The 17,356-nt window shown below is 45.7% G+C and overlaps 1 protein-coding gene across 2 annotated transcripts in view; it reads left to right on the forward strand.

Annotated features, from left to right (window-relative positions):
• camsap2a (calmodulin regulated spectrin-associated protein family, member 2a) overlaps positions 1–17,356 on the forward strand; it is a 40,272-nt gene that overhangs the window by 12,130 nt on the left and 10,786 nt on the right. For both annotated transcript variants that reach the window (XM_084675564.1, XM_084675565.1), the window contains exons 3-6: positions 1,729–1,890; positions 2,577–2,660; positions 13,738–13,879; positions 14,563–14,702. In XM_084675564.1, coding sequence (XP_084531690.1) covers positions 1,729–1,890; positions 2,577–2,660; positions 13,738–13,879; positions 14,563–14,702 — 528 coding nt within the window. The remainder of the gene's footprint in view (positions 1–1,728; positions 1,891–2,576; positions 2,661–13,737; positions 13,880–14,562; positions 14,703–17,356) is intronic.

Genomic DNA, 17,356 nt, shown 5'->3' on the forward strand with positions numbered 1-17,356 from the left:
AGTACTGTAAAATCTGTACATGTTAACACCCATACTGTGTTTCAAACAACATTGTTGAAACATACACAGTAATACAGTGCCACATGTTGTAGTGTCATACACTTTCTTGTATGCCTGTTTTCTATCAAATATATTTACAGAACTCCAGTATTAAAAACAAGTTACTACATCCATAAATATTATTATACACACTTGCTGTAACAAAATGTGTGTATTTTCTTGTCATTTGTGATCTCTGCAGGCCAACAAAGGATATCAAACCAATATATTTTCACCAATGCTCTCAAGGCAAGGAAAATATCCCTCTCAGTTGAAATTAGTCGTCTGCTGTTGTTTATTTGCTTCTAGGTTGCCAAGTTAATTCAAACTGTGTCCCTTTCACATAGTACAGTGTGTGTGTATGTTAGAGGCAGATGGGGAGGAGGCTAATATGTTGTTTCCCCAATGTTTGGATGCCTGAAATTAAGGCCAGCCTCATATGTCTCTAGAGTATGTTATTAAAAGGGGAGTGATGAGAGAAGGGCGATGTGCTTGGGGGGTTTGTTTGGATGTAGAGTTGCCAGGTTGGAGCCATACGTAATTACACGGTGCCACACAGGCTAACTATTAGGATCCTCAAATGGTGAATTAGCCTGTTCAGTTACAAAGATTAAGATCATATATTTGATAATCTTTTATCTCCTCATGGCTGTGACCAATGTTACTGGATTACCTCACCCTAGAGCATTGCCTTTACTTTGTACGTTGTAAATACCAGAATCACACCAGGCCGAAGTTTCTGCTGTGCATACATTGGGGCCTTTGTACCATAAGTTAGAATGCACCCATTATAACTTAAAAGGTACTCACTGAAAAGTCACTTGTTGAAAAGGTTTAAGCTGATCTGTAAATTTGTGGACATCAACGCCTTCAGTTTAGCAGACGGGAGAACACACAGTAACATTCAATGCTCTGTGATTTATAGGGTAGGGATGCCAGCATCACTGTGTTTTGTCATTACAATGGACTGAAAGCGCTATTCCAGTATGACAGTGGCAAAATCCTGACTGAACTTGTGGACCCAAAGGCAGGAGGCGCTTTTTTATATCCCCTTCTCCCCATTGACATGGGTGCCTTCCTTTTATCCCATGCTTGGAAAGAGAGTGTGTGTGTGTGTGTGCTTGGTGTTTTGTGTCTGGACGACTGAGGAACATATGTCAGTTTTTGGTTGGGGCTGGTGTGTATGTGTGTGCGCGTGCAATAGCTACAGTACATTTTCTCTCGGCAGGCAACACGACCAGGCAAGGCCTCTTGCTATTCCCTCTCATAAGTCTGAAATTGGGTTGTGCGACAAGAGACAGACCACTTGTTTCCAGGGCAACAGCCACCAGGGAAAGGGCAATTGAGACAGACAAGAAATTGAGGGAGAGTGTGATTGAGAGACAGAGAGAAAGGGAGAGAAACATACAGAGACAGAGAAATACTTCATGGTTCACCCGTGAGGTGGCACCTTCTTAATGTCCTTTAAATTAGCTAAATACTCACACCAAACCAACTCAGTACGACCCACCCACATTTCAAACACACATGTTCGTGTTTATTATCCACACTCTCACACTATCCTTGTAGACTTGAGACCCACCAAAAAACAAAGAGGGAAGAGCGCTAGCTAGACTCACAATAAGAACCCAGTACTGGGATTACAACCCCAATTACCCCAACGTGCTAACAGCCCGTTTCCTCTTGCAGAGCGCCCACATGGCGATGATCGACACGCTGATGATGGCGTACACGGCGGAGGCGGTGAGCCCGGAGAAGGTGACGGCGTGTTTACGAAAGCACTGCCCCCACGACCCCGACATCGACACGCCCTGTAGCACGGGGGAAGCCCTGGCTGTCTGGATCAATACGGTCAGTCACAAAGAGACTCAAGCAAGAGTTGGACCTCGTTTTGTTCACATCAGGGTGCCTCATATCTTTTGTAAACGGTTTGAAGTGCTCTTTGGTGTAAGCACGTTCATTCCAGGATATGTCTGTGAGTGGATTCCATCTAGTGTGTGTGAATGTGTGTTCGTATGTGTGTGTGCACGCGTGTTGGCATAGCCCCACCTCTTGACATAAAAAGGCCCAGTTTGTTTACATTCCTTTGCTGGGAACACTGGACTGCAGCCAGCTAGAGACTGGAGACACACACATATTACTGTTTTCTCTCATGGGAGTGGGTACATGTGCATAGAGAGACACATACAGGACAGATAGCCTGACCAGTTCACAAATGCATATTAGTCTGGAATCTCTCAGTTCATTTTTTATTTCCAAGGGGCATTAGCAACAGGCGCAGATATGACCAGAGCAACAAAACCTCATCTTGGTTTTTCTTGTATTAAACCCGCCCCATATCAAATAAACAGTTGTGATTGGCCTGACCAGATTCTGGTTGTGAAATCTGTTTAAACGGTAGGGTGGCCAGACCCATCTGCCAGAGAAAATATAACATGAGCTGTCAGATTCATCTCAAGCTACAGTACAGACACAGTAACACACAAATCATTTTCTGACAGAATTTTTATGAAGCAGTTTGATGGTTGATTACACAGGTAAACGAGTATCTGAAAGAAATCATCGTTCAGGAGCAAAGGAAGAGAGAAACACAGAGCGTTGAGTCTGCTGGGAGTCCACGGGTGAGTATTTCCTAGAAGTTTCTTTTTTCTCCTCCCCTCCCATCTCCTTTTCTTCACACTTCTCTCTTCCTCTAACCTCTCCTACCCTCTCTTCTCCCCCCTCTCCTTCCCTCCTCTCTTCTTCTCCTCTCTCCCCTTCCCTTCCCTCTCTTCTCCTTCCTATTCCTTTCTTTCCCACTCCTCCCCTCTCTCCTCCTCGCCTCCCTTCACCTCTCTTCTCTGCTGTCAGCATTAGCAATCCAGTCGCTAACATCGCTAATGTGATTGACAGTCCCATTTGGTTACGATGGGAGTGCTTAGAAACCCTTAATGGATTTAAGTGGATGAACTACATCAATCACATGCACAACTGAAATAACTCATCTTCTCCAAGCGCCTCATAAAGAAGGAAAACCAAACCTCAATGTTGACGCATGTACAGTCTGTGTGTCCCAGTGGCTTAGCAAATCATGTCTGATGCAGCTTCTCTACAAAAGAAAAAGTGCATTGAAGTTGTTTTAAAAGCGCGTCGCAGAGCAGTTCTTTCAGCAACATCTCACACCACTCACACTTACACACACACACACACACACACACACACACACAGGTCAGAGACTTTCAAGAATCAAGACTTGTAATACCTTACTGTAGGTGCATGCCCTTCCTGTTTGTATGAGTTAGTGTCCGGCAATGTACCTTTTGCATTTGACAATGCCATCCTTGGTATTGGTTATAGACTGATTGGTCTTGTTACGTTCTGACAGGAAGGTGCAGGGACTGACCCGTACACCCCTCCTCTCCCTCCCTCATCCCCCCCACCGTAACTCTGACACAGCAGAACTGTCAGGGCAAAAAATATGAGATGATGTCCTTCTCTCCAGTCTGTCGCTCTCCCCCACTCAGTGGTGGAGGGCGGGGATTGCCCAGGGAACTCTACAAGCTAAAAAGGCAATCTCTTCTTCAAAAAATCTCCTCTCCTTTCCCCTCACCCTTCCATGGGGCAGGCCACAAACCACATCAGTTTGCCCTAATCTGACCGCCCCCCCCCCCCCCCGGGAGATTATAGTTACTCATCCAAGCCCATCCACAGGAAGTCACTGTTTCTTCCAGTAAGCTTATTATGTCACAACACCTCTGGTGACCTCTCTCTGTGGAGGAGTTAGGGGCCCCATATAAATCTGGAGAGATATAACACATAGACGAGACAGGTAGTGTTACAGCCCAGAGGGGCTCCCCTTGCCCCAACCCAGCACGTGTGAGCCTGCTCAGACCTGGAGCCAAGAACTCCCCACTGACTGAATGACGCATGGTGTGTGTGTATCAGACAGATAGAGAGATCAAGTGTATGTGTCCTCACGTGCATGGTGCTAGATGATGCAGCATGTGATAGTGTGTTCTCATGCAGTTTTTAGCAAACAGGTTTACTGTGTGTGTGTGTGAGTGTATGTCATCTACCATCATTTTGTGGCTCTTTTTTTAAGTATCGGTTCAGGCACCGTTTAGGCACCGGAACCGTTTTAAAAGTATCGATTTGGCACCGGTATCGTAAAAACCCAAACGATACCCAACCCTAGTGTGGGTGTGTGCGTGGGTAGGAGTGAGTGTTAGCATGAGTGTAAATGTGTGAGAGCTCCCTGTTGTCCCTGTTTGATGCTTATGTGACCTGTCAGACTCCAGAGGCAGCTCTGAAGGCCACATGCCTGAACAGAGCACAACTGTCCCAGAGTGCCCCCCCCCCCTCCCCCAGCAAGGGACATTCTTCCCCCCCAGAGAACCAGGCACTGGGGGTACAGTAAGACCTTGGTTGCACAATATCAGTGTGTGACAGGGTGCTGTAGTTACCCCTTGAAAAGTTGAGAAACGAAAATGAACTCAGCTGGTATATTTTGAAAACCATGTCTAGCTGAGTTTGATGACGATGCCCTGAAAGTGGTTGAGCTAATTATTCAGTGATATGAATGCTCTTTCACTCCACTGCACTTATACTGTGTCATTTACAGACTGCCTTATTTCAGAAAGATTTTCAATTTTTTCAAACAATTCAACAATGTGCCTCGTACCCTACTTTTGTCCCTTTAAAGGTAAATTTCATTTATAATCTCAAACCTGACCATCCAATCAGACATTAGTTTCAACATCCAATAGGCTACTAACTTATTATTTTCCTTAAAAGTAGCATTAAAATGCTTTTTAACACTGCAGATTTGATTGGTGTGGGCCTCTGACTAGCCAGAAAGGCCAAGCAGCAGCCATCGCTAAATTGTGACGTGCCCCTAGTACAGAAACACACAAGGTTGTCCCTCCCACTTTTTACAGCTAATCTGTTAGCTGCCCCCCCGCCACACACACACAACCACACACTTTTTATTAAGAAAATCATATTTAACGGCCGCATCCTCAGTGGCCACAAAAGCTGTCCCACCCAGCTTTGAAAACATATCTACCCCCCCTGCATCCGGACGTCCCCCCTGCATCCAGACGTCTCTCCTGTCCCTCCCTTTCCTCAAGCTCTGCCATCTGAATGCCATCTCGGTCCCAGTTCCTCTCCATCCCCCAAATGATCACGCTCCCGGGGGGGGGGGGCCCCCATTCAAACGAGCGTGAGCGTTTGGGGGATTGAGAGGGGGGGCAAGGGCTTCACTGAAGGACACACATACCCACGAAAAGACAGATGTGCCGCAGTCATCGGAACGGGGAAAAGCTGACGGGGTCAGACTGGCTTTTATTTTAAGCTTCTGTGCTGTAGCGCAGTTTACAGAAGGTACTTGTGGTCAACTTAGAGTCCCTGATCAGCAATGTTGGGGCTCGGTAATCCTTTCTGGTAGCAAATCTGTGTGGGGCTTGATTAAACATGTCTGGTTTGAGGATGTCAGGATAAGAGAGGGAGGATGGACGCGTGATTGGAGGGGAGGAAGGCAGGATAGTTTGGGAGAAATAATAAGCTCAGCTTTAGCCTTGACTTAAACCTGTCCTGGCCCTGTTGCAGACCCATCTTAGCATGGTAGGGGCCCGCCAAAGACAACTTCTTAAGGAGTTAACCCTTGCCCCATAACGTGTACAGACAGTAGGCACAGAAGAAAGACCAAGAGGTACAGTTAACATCCATTTGCACATTTGTCAGGCATGCAAACTCTTCACCTTTAGGTGAGACTCACCTTTTTGAAACCAAAATGGGTAACCTACGTGATTCGTGCAGATCCGATGAGAAAATATGGATCATCTAGTAGAAACCATTTTAATACAATATTAAAAATGATGTATATTTGATGTGTGTTATCTTTACAGTAAGTGATGCTTTTGACTTGAAAATAAAGTAGTTCATCACAGGTAATCCTGTTTATTGAATCGTTTTTTTATGATGTATGCCAGGGTTCCCCAATTAGATTTCCAAAAGGGCCAAATTTGGTCAGGCATTCCCAGTAGCAGACTGGCCATTGGGAGCACCGGGAAAATTCCCGGTGGGCCAAAACACTTTTGAGCCGCATTCAATTAATGTCTTTAATGTGTCTTGTCCATATATTAAAGCAATAATGATTACAAATACAAAATTCTAAATAATACATTCTTTACATAGCCACATATTAAAATAAGAAAATTAAGAAATTTTTCAGTCCTCCTTATATATTCAAGCAATAATGATAACAAAGGTGGCAAGGTGCTCACATTGTTGCCAGATTGGAAATGGTATCATACAAAAGGCTCAAAATGATCGTATTTGGAGGATAATTATTGTGCATCTGGCAACACTGAGAAGGCGGTTGACCAATGACAGTTCTCTCTACAGTCAGAGCTCGCGCAAGAAGGTGGAACGTAAGAGAGATAACCTTTCCAAAACTTGTAAGGGCGTAATAACTAGTTTGTGAAAGACCCAGAGAAACACAAATATCCGACGATATTTGGAAGATCCCTGGCGATTTTGGAATCCCTGCCGGACGCAATTTAGGTCTCCAAAAATGGACATGTCCGGGTAAAAGAGGACGTCTGGTCACCCTATAAAAGGAACGTGCACCAACAGTGCTATAAGTGACCGTGATCAACTGAGAACACACATCCTGTTTTCGTTACGTTACATCACAAGGTCAACCACATTCTTTACCTTGATGTCTTCCTCCTTTGAGATGTCGCACGACACAAATTTACATGAACCTGGCCCATCCTGGTTGAGCGCCACCTCTACCACCTTAGCGGTGTCCACTGGAGATCAATGGATCGAAAATTAAATTGAACAACCCCTATGCAATTCAAGTTATGTAATTAATGTATACAGTCTGATTGTTTACTGCAGTTGCACATTATTGAATTACAGAATGTTATACAAGATTGTACATAATTGTTTGGGACGCCGACAATCACATTATAATAATGAACGTTTGTTCAGACTTACATTCTAAGGCACAAAACACAACTTTTGCCCCATTCTCCACTGCAGTAGAAATAAATATTAGTTCACACTCTGACCCAAATCTTCTATAAAATTCAATTTCAATCAAAACAAATTAGTAGTAAACTCCGTGTCTTACCAAAGGCTTTGACAATACCTCTGCCAATCCCCCCTTGAGCCCCCAGTTACAATCACAACTTTGTTACAGTAACGCAAAGCGGCGCTAGACATCTCGTGAATGTGAATTTTAATGATGACGCAGCAGCTGCTTTATACTGCCAGCTATTTTAGCTCATGGAAGAGTTGTTAAATCAGTTACATGTTTTTTAACTACCTTGGCCTTCAGGCAACATCTTGTTTTGGCTTCTTCTGAAATGACATTGTTTACAAGAGCACAGATTATACATTGATCTAGCCTCTTAATTTTGTTCTCAAAGTGCACCAGATTGATGCCTCGTCTCGTCTCGTCTCGTCATCTGCCGCTTGTCCGGGGATCGGGTCGCGGGGGCAACGACCTAAGCAGGGAGGCCCAGGCTTCCCTCTCCCCGGCCACTTCCACCACCTCTTCCTGGGGGACCCCGAGGCGTTCCCAGGCCAGCCGAGTGACATAGTCCCTCCAGCGTGTCCTGGGTCTTCCCCGGGGCCTCTTCCCAGTGGGACGTGCCCGGAACACCTCACCAGGGAGGCGTCCAGGAGGCATCCTAATCAGATGCCCGAGCCACCTCAGCTGGTTCCTCTCGACGCGGAGGAGCAGCGGTTCTACTCTGAGCCCCTCCCGGATGACCGAGCTTCTCACCCTATCTCTAAGGGAGAGCCCGGACACCCTGCGGAGAAAGCTCATTTCGGCCGCTTGTATTCGCGATCTCGTTCTTTCGGTCACTACCCATAGTTCGTGACCATAGGTGAGGGTAGGAACGTAGATCGACTGGTAAATAGAGAGCTTCGCCTTTCGACTCAGCTCCTTCTTCACCACGACGGACCGATGCAGAGCCCGCATCACTGCGGACGCCGCACCGATCTGCCTGTCGACCTCGCGCTCCATTCTTCCCTCACTCGTGAACAAGACCCCGAGATACTTGAACTCCTCCACTTGGTCTTCAGGATCTCCTCCCCGACCCGGAGATGGCACTCCACCCTTTTCCGGTCGATAACCATGGCCTCAGATTTGGAGGTGCTGATTTGCATCCCAGCCGCTTCACATTCGGTTGCGAACCGCTCCAGTGAGAGCTGAAGGTCACGGCCCGATGAAGCCAACAGGACCACATCATCTGCAAAAAGCAGCGACCCGATCCTGAGGTCACCAAACCGGACCCCCTCAACACCCTGGCTGCGCCTAGAAATCCTGTCCATATAGGTAATGAACAGAATCGGTGACATAGGGCAGCCCTGGCGGAGTCCAACCCTCACCGGAAACAAGTTCGACTTACTACCGGCAATGCGGACCAAACTCTGGCACCGGTCGTACAGGGACCGGACTGCCCCGATTAGGGAATCCGGTACCCCGTACTCTCGGAGCACCCCCCACATGAGCCCCCGAGGGACACGGTCGAACGCCTTTTCCAAATCCACAAAACATGTGTAGACTGGTTGGGCGAACTCCCATGTACCCTCCAGGACTCCGCGAAGGGTATAGAGCTGGTCCACTGTTCCACGGCCAGGACGAAAACCACATTGCTCCTCCTGAATCCGAGGTTCGACAATCCGGCGGACCCTCCTCTCCAGGACCCCTGAATAGACTTTCCCAGGGAGGCTGAGGAGTGTGATCCCCCTAAAGTTGGAGCACACCCTCCGGTCCCCCTTTTTAAAGAGGGGAACCACCACCCCGGTCTGCCAGTCCAGAGGCACTGTCCCCGATGTCCACGCGATGTTGCAGAGTCGTGTCAACCAAGACAGCCCTACAACATCCAGAGCCTTAAGGAACTCCGGGCGGACCTCGTCCACCCCAGGGGCCCTGCCACCGCGGAGCTTTTCAACCACCTCGGCGACCTCGGCCCCAGAGATAGAAGGGCCCCCCCCGATGTCCCCAGACTCTGCCTCCACGTCGGAAAGCGTGTTGGTGGAATTAAGGAGGTCTTCAAAGTATTCCTTCCACCGATCCAGGACGTCCCCCGTCGAAGTCAGCAGCGCACCGTCCCCACCGTATACAGTGTTGACAGAGCACTGACAGAGCATGGGCCTGGCTCCAGGGGGGGGCCCCGGTGACCCGCTTCCGGGCAGGGGCAACTGGGAACCATTGTTGTGTTTCTTCATGGTTGTTTTTTTGAGCCACGCTTTGTCTGGTCTTTCACCTGGAACCTGTTTGCCTTGGGAGACCCTACCAGGGGCATAAAGCCCCCGACAACATAGCTTCCAGGATCACTAGGACACGCAAACCCCTCCACCGCGGTAAGGTGGTGACTCATGGAGGGGACCAGATTGATGCGTTAAACGCATCAATCTGGTGCGTTTAACTTTAAGATGTAAGAAAATGTATTACATCTTAAAGTTAAACGCACCAGATTGATGCGTTTAACTTTAAGATGTAATACATTTTCTTCCGGAGGAGCATGCCCCCAAACCCCCTTAGAGGGTCGGGGGTTCACAGAATCCTTCTCACCATTTTTGCCCCTGACCTGTTTGCATGCCTCATTTGTATCTACTTTTGATATGACTGTTCAGCCCATGGTCAGCACCTCTCTGTCACCAACTGTCTCTGGAGGAGGGGGTCCCTCACCAAATTGCTCCTACCAAGTTTGACTGTCAATGAGTTTTATTGGGAGATTTTCCTTGCCTTCTTTGAGGGTTTAGGTTGGTTGAAGGGGCAGCTCAATGGGCGTATGTGAAGCCCTCTGTAAAATTGCTTGTAAAAAGGGCTACACAAATAAATAGGATTTGATTTGGTTACAGTAAAGTGACATTTCTTGGAAGATTTTCCCTCCGCCTATTCTCTAGCCTCCCTTCCCCTCATCTTCCCAACATTCGAATGTTGCAGTTCCTCCTCTACCACCCACTCTGTCCATGGTGTTACCTCTGCAGGGTCAAATAGGGACCAGCCTGTCAGTTTGGGCCATTTGTGCCTGGAGAGGTGAATCGATGCCAGTTAGCATGTATCTAACATGATGCCACAATACTTTCTTAATCGTGAAGAATGATGCTTGAATCTTTATTCCTTAAACTGCAGTTGTTTAAAATCTTTATATTCTGGCTGTGAAATGATTACAATTTGTAATCAAATTACTCACAGGTTTCTGTGGATTAATCATGATTAATCACATATTACCAATTTTCCGAATTTGTCATTAGTGTGCGTCTTTGATTTTGCGTGTGCTCAAGCACTCCTAATATTTTTTTTTATATATTGTTTATTATCATTTGATGCTGGTAGTTCATGAAGAAAGGGACATCCTTAGTTTTTTCATTCAATATTTTGCATAATAATACATACATGTATTAATTGTTATCCAGTGAAATCAGGGATTTATATTAGCAAGGGGGTTTACGTTCAGCACTTTTGCAAGGCACTGTATTCATGTCACATTCTCATTGGGGGCTGAGCACCCCTAACGGTGCGTTCACACTGCAGACTATTTTACCGCTCTGCACCGCCGGCCTTCCCACAGTGCACCACGCTTGGGGGCGTGTCAGACAGATTAATTCAGAGCTGTAGTTCTCTTAAATCACTGTTGTAGTTCGTATAATGTCATGGCAAATGTGCAGACAAAATACAACTTTTACACACAACAGCAAAAATCCAATACGCATTCTGGATCTGACATGATCTTATCTACAGCACACAATAGGTTATCTTTTTCCACACTTTTTTTAGGCCGAGTGAAAGATTAAATGCCACCCGCACTCTATGTACATTAACGGGTCTTGTTCTGGCTGGAAAAAAAGATGCATCAGACATAAACGTTGACATGTGTAACCTTTTATTATATTACTTGAAATCTCTGCAAATCAATCGCTAGATTATGACTTGCCACTACACATTCACTGTATGGATAGCGAGTGGCTGCCAGCCAGCATTTCAGCGTTGAATGTCAATCGTGTGCCGGGTGAGCTAGCTAGACTATGCAGCTAGCACAGAAGAAAGTTACGTAATGCGAAAAACTGAATTAAAGTACAAAATCACACCAGGGACGCAGACAACCTCAGCAACCTTGCGCCAGGCATATTTTTTTTGTTTACATCTCTGTAATTGAACATAGACGTATCATACAATACTGGGTATGAAGACACACATACGATGAGTTGATCTTCCATCTTGAAATTGTCAAACCTAGAAATGTTTACCATGACAAACAGTTGCTACGTTACAAGAAACAAGAAACCAACCCGATTGGCCATCGCTGGCGTTTTCACGCTCCTCATTTACATAAAGTTGAGAAAATCCAACTTTCGCCGCCCCGCTCGCCTTCCCACAATGCCCTACGCGAGCGTCGACGCCCCGCTCGCCTTCCCACAATGTCCTACGCGGGCGTCAACCCCTGGTTTCGTTGAAAATGAATGGGAAGCCGACGCCCCGCTCTGCACGCCCCAGTGTGAACGCACCGTAAAGGCCTGATCCTAGAATCGCCCCTGCGACGCACCATATAAGCTTGAGTTTAAATACATTATTTAATGTGACATTACGTACTGTACATGCAAGTCTTAGCTAAATGACTTAAATGTATGATGCACTTTTCGATCAGTCCTCCGACACCACAACACGATACTTGCCGAGTATAACAGCGCAACAGCTCAAACACAGGCAGGGATTCAGTAGCAACGCTAGCGCTAAATAAGTATTTAACTGCTAGGCTCCATGACGCCGGGTAAGAAGGGCTCGTGAAACTGCTCACCAAAAGAACGAAGGGGCATCCACTTGTCTGGCAGATTAAGACATGTTCGTAGGAACCTAGCGAAAAATATCCTAAACTTTCCAAGACTTTTAGCAAGGTTTATAGGTACCTAGCGAAAAATAACCTCAACTTTCCTAGACTTTAAGCTACGGTACTAATGCAGAAGGAAAGCTGATATCGCTGTCTTACTAGAACGTTGTATCTATGCGTTGTTGCTAACGTGTGCACCCAATGAATTCAAAATGTGTAGGTCGCACATGCGCGAGTGCTTGTAAAAAAAAGTCTCAAAAACTGATCGCAAAATGCGACCATTTGGTCGCAGTCTGGAGCCTTGCCGCAGAGTGTGCATATCACTTTGGTTTTATTGGATGTTCCATCTTAGTTTTTTTGGAACACAAACTTCTCATCCAGAAGTTGCAGATTGGGTGGTAATATTACGTTAAATGCGTTAAACAAAAATAACGAATTAATCCTGTAATTTAATCATAACGCGTTAACGCGTTATTTTTCACAGCCCTACTTTTTATATATATATATATATATATATATAGTTATTTGGTGAGGGAGCTTTTTCAATGCAAAGATGCAAACGTATATCAAATCTTGAACAAAAATGACATTACCCTAGTAGATAAAGTAGTCAACAGATACTATGGTGAGCTACTGAGTATATCAGTGTCATGCATGGATGGTTAACTTGCATTAGCATTCAAAGAGCTACTGGGCCATCCAATCAGCAGGAATGCTATAAGTGACCTTTTGATCAGCCAGCAACTGACCGGTTCATGGTTCATCTCAGGTTTTTCCATCGAGGAAGGAGTGTTCATGTTTGAAGTATTAAGTACAGCAGTTAGCGCCCAGTTGGAGTGGTGCTTAAAAAGAGGTCAGTCCTCTTTGAAGAATGTTTTTTAAGTGCAGAAGACTATCCCCAACCCCCTCCTGCAAAGACATCAAGTATTATAAAGGAAATTCACTGTAGTCATCTTAAATTATCAGTATGGGACAGAGTTTAGGATGGGAAATGTGTACAAACAGCCGCATGGACTAACGCACACACACACACTTTTTTTGCAGGGGGGGTTCTGTGTAATTTTGCTGACCTCTTCTTCCCCCTATGAGGTCAATTCCTGTCCAGGCTCTTCATCTTAGCTTTTGGTGCACTGTTCTTAAGAGAGGATCTACTTGATGGAACAAGCCTCATCTGACGTGATAATCTCTCACTTTCTTGTCTTTCATTTTGTCTCTCCTCCCCCCCTTCTTCCCCTCTCTGTCTCTTTCTGGTCGGTTCAAGTCCCCCACCAAATGGTACATGAAATTAGTCCCTGTAAGTCAGCCGTCCTGCTCTGGGTTGTTCTTTCTCCTCTTCCTTTTTGCTTGTCTCCATAGTACCTGTCTCTCAATGTCTGCATTGCCATTAACACACTTCACGTGAACATGTGGTTGTGGTTATTCATGAGGCTTGTTGGTAAAAAGGTAGATCACTACATATCCTTTGTGTTACGGTTTAGGTCATTGCATGTGGCTGATGCATGGAGATCTTGTTACATGGAATTTGGTTTCCAGTTACTTTATCAGTGTAGACGAGGCATTCCAGTTATCCATGTATGAGTTGCACGAGTTCTCGTTATACTTTTCACGTGAACGATATCCTTCTATGGTTCAATCTACACTGTTTTGGGTGGTGATCTTTTAATTTTTCCCCTCATATGATTTGTATTTCTTTTTGTCATAAAACGTGTATGGAGTATGCCAAATGAGAGACACGAGGCGGATATATTTGCACTCTCCTCACCTGTCTGTGTAAATATGGATGTGTGTGAAAGTGTTCATATCCTCTGTTTAGATATCTCCCTCTCGTGATCTGTAATCTCTGTGTGTGTGTCTCTGCCACCAGGCTCGCTACAGGAAGGAGCAGGCGTGTTCCCAGCAGGTTCCCTGGATCCCTGTGGTGGACAACCTGCTGAAGGATATCACTGATGGCTGTGCCCTGGCTGCCTTGATGCACTTCTACTGCCCTCAACTAGTCAGACTGGAAGGTGTGTGTGTTTGTGGTCTTCTTTAACTACCCTTGCGGGGACCAAATATGCTCACAAATATAGTAAATAAACTTGACCCTGTTGGGCCCTTTTGCTGGGCTGCATAACTTCAAATGCTTTTTTCAGGGGGGTTTGGGTTAGAATTAGTGTTAGATTTAGAACTACATTAAGAGTTAAGGTTAGGGGTTAGTGGTTAGAGATAACACAACATTGAATGGAAGTAAATGGTCCGGCGTCACTGGGATAGAAAACAAACCGGCGTATGTGTTTTAGTATGGGTCAATGTATATGTACAAATCTGTCCACAGTGAGACAGCCTCCCGCTGCCTCAGAGAAAGCAACAAAGTCCATAATCTACTCACAGCTAATCACATCAACTCACTGATGAAGTGGCTAGCAAGCTGATACGCACACACATTGAGCTGAGCACAATGCCATTTTTTCTAAGCCAATCGGAGATCGGACACACCAATAAAATCCACCTCTGGCCACATACAGTGCACACGTGTCACTCTGAAACACACTTTCTCAAGTCCTGGTCCTTTCTCCATTCCCGGTCTTCAGATAATTCAACATCACAACTCTTTAGGAAAATCCAACGAGGGGTTCTAAAGACATTGTTTTGGAGTCATATTGTATCTAGGCCTTACCACGTCTAACCATGCCCACCCCTGACTCCCCAGATGTGTGTCTGAAGGACAACATGTCGCTAGCAGACAGCCTGTCCAACCTACTACTCATCCAGAAGTTCTGTAAAGAACACCTCAACAACTGCTGCCACTTCAGCCTGGAGGACATGACCTATGCCTCCTCCTCTGTCAAAGTAAGTCAACCATGCATGTCCAGCTTTAAAGCTCAGACCGTGGGTAGAGAAAGTCCTGGAAGTCTTGTTGTTGGTGGCGTGTTAAGAGGAAGCATGTGTGTTCTGAATAGCTGGAGTGAGGAGTAATATGTGCACACTGGAGTGTGATTATCTTGTTTTTGGATTTTAAATCTAGTTGGAATGTTTCTAGTATCATTAGCTTATCTAGTGTCTTAATTAGGAAATTACATGTTATTTTAAGAAATATTATTAAGCCAAATATACTTGTTTTAAGCATAAGCAAGCTCATTACATTTCACTTACATTTGATAGGGCATTGTTGAGTTGTATAGTCTGTAGTGCTGTTGGAAAGATGACAGTGGAAAAACCATTGAGTTTGAATGGGATTCTGTACACACTCTGTCATCGCTAACCTCAGCTCTGGACTGGTTTGGCTTTTACTTGGAGCTTTGTCATCTCTTCAGTGCGTTCAATTCTTTGTCTTGTCTTTTCACTCCCCCTCTTTCAACCGTGCTCTACTTTATTTATTGCCTTCCCATCTTTTCTCTCTTTCTCCCTCTCTGTGTCTTTTTCACCTTCCACCTTCCTGTTTTCCACGTAAAGCAGTTACATAGATGGTATTCATGTGTCAGCAAACACAGCTTGGATCTTATTGTTGTCTTCCAGGTAGTTAATGGTGGGTGTTGTCTAGGTTGTGTTGTTACTGCGGGCAACCGGAGACACGGATATAGCAAGCTCTGACTCATCCATTTAATTTTCAGTTTTCCACAGTCAAGCCATATGGATAAAGAACTTGACTGCTAAGTATTGACATGTGAAATCTTCCTCAGAATTACTCACTGCAAGAAGTGGGTCTAAGGAGATTAACGGTACAGAACACGGAGAAAGAGCTTACTTCTGTTTCAGTTTTTTGCGGACAGCTCCCTCAGGTTTGCGTTAGCCTGCTAGCTTAGGGGCGACTTGCCCGTATCAGCACAGACAGCTCGTCCTATCCTGGTGACGAGAATGGAACCCAAGCCGGTTGTCAGCTCTGCTGAGCAGAGCACAGGACTCGCTACAGCACGGTGGCAGTTCTTCGCCAGGCTAGATGTGGCCCTGCAAGCGTCCACAGTACACACAGAGTCTAATGTCACATCACATCGGAGGGCTCTGAGGAGTGAGGACAGGCCCAGGCTAAGGGGGGAGGGGGATCTGTCCCAAGACTGGCAGAGTTATGCACAGCATATCGTCATACAAACACAACGGAGAGGCTGACGCTAGCAGCCGCCTGTCTCAACAAGGATCCTGCCTTCTTCTCCAAGACATCTCATAATAGTTTGACTGGGTCCCACTTTTGTTTCCCTGTGAAATCTCCCAGATCGCAATGCAGCCATTCCTACTTAATCAAACACTTCTAATTATTAAAGAGAGAGTCAGATTTGGCTCTTTTTAACCCTTGTGTTATCTTCGGGTCATTCTGAGTCATTGGGACCCACCGTCGTTTGCAACAACTTTATCGCATACAAAAACAAAATGAAACATTTTCTTTTAACCGTTGGGCTGTCTCAGTCCCCCCACATTGCGAAGGTAGAAAGAAAATTATTTTTATTTGCTTTTGTATTGGGTAAAATTGGGTAAACACAACGATGGTTCGTTATGAACCTTTTGGTCATGTGACCCGAAGGCAGCACAAGGGTTAACTGATATGCTGGCTTGTCATCCCCTTCTGACCCAGTGCTGAGGTAACCTTGACCCATTTTGTTGAGGGTCTGTGGCACGCTCGTGGCTAACGGCCTGCAGGGCCCCACTGCAGTAATGCCAGGCTCATTAGATAGATAGGAGTGAATGGCAGAGAAAAAAAAGAGAGATAGAATCCCGAGGGATTTTGCCTCAGTGGATATGCTCAGGCCTGCCTAGCGCTTGTGCACACACACACACCACACCATTTTCTCACTCATGCACACACACCCATCCACACGTGTCCAGCCCCAAAAAATCACGCAAGCACATGTCGGCTCATGCTATTGTCGGACATCCTGGCTTTCAAAAGATTACATACAAGTCCTTGTATGCAGTCTGAGCTAGACACACAAGCGTTCACAAACACACACACACAAAGACACTCCTGTTGGCTCTTTATTAATTCCACATGGAAAGCTACCCTCCGCCATGCTAGTACATGTTGTATATTTCCTCCATATCAAACAATAGGCCGGTCTTCATCCCTGTATCCTGCTCAAACTAACCCCCCACTTCCACAAGACCCAACCCAGTCTCTTTTTATTGAAAGCCTTCGTACTAAATCACGTCATGTTCCTCAATTTGGCTGACAAATCAGTTCAGTCCGGATCTAAATTGCGATCTGCAGTAGCAGGGGAATGAAATACAGCATTTTGGGGGGATGTAGTGAACACGTTGTGGCAGGAATACCTGATTTATCAGTGTAGGCTGCCGTTTTGAGGTACAGTCATGCAGTGTTGTTGAGATGGGGCTTTTGTGCTTTATTAACAAGTCTCAGTGTTTTCCTGCTTCATCAGGCAGTGTTGACTCTCTCGTGCCCTGTTGTCTGGTGCAATCATTCATTATTTTAGTAGATTGATTAAGCAGCAGCCTATTTTATTGGTTTGATGGATTGCAGTATTTCTGCTTGTTTCTAACATTCACAGACACTGCAC

This window comes from Hypomesus nipponensis, chromosome 16 (assembly GCF_054491055.1).
Source record: "Hypomesus nipponensis isolate SF chromosome 16, ASM5449105v1, whole genome shotgun sequence".
In the NCBI taxonomy this organism is placed as follows: domain Eukaryota; kingdom Metazoa; phylum Chordata; class Actinopteri; order Osmeriformes; family Osmeridae; genus Hypomesus; species Hypomesus nipponensis.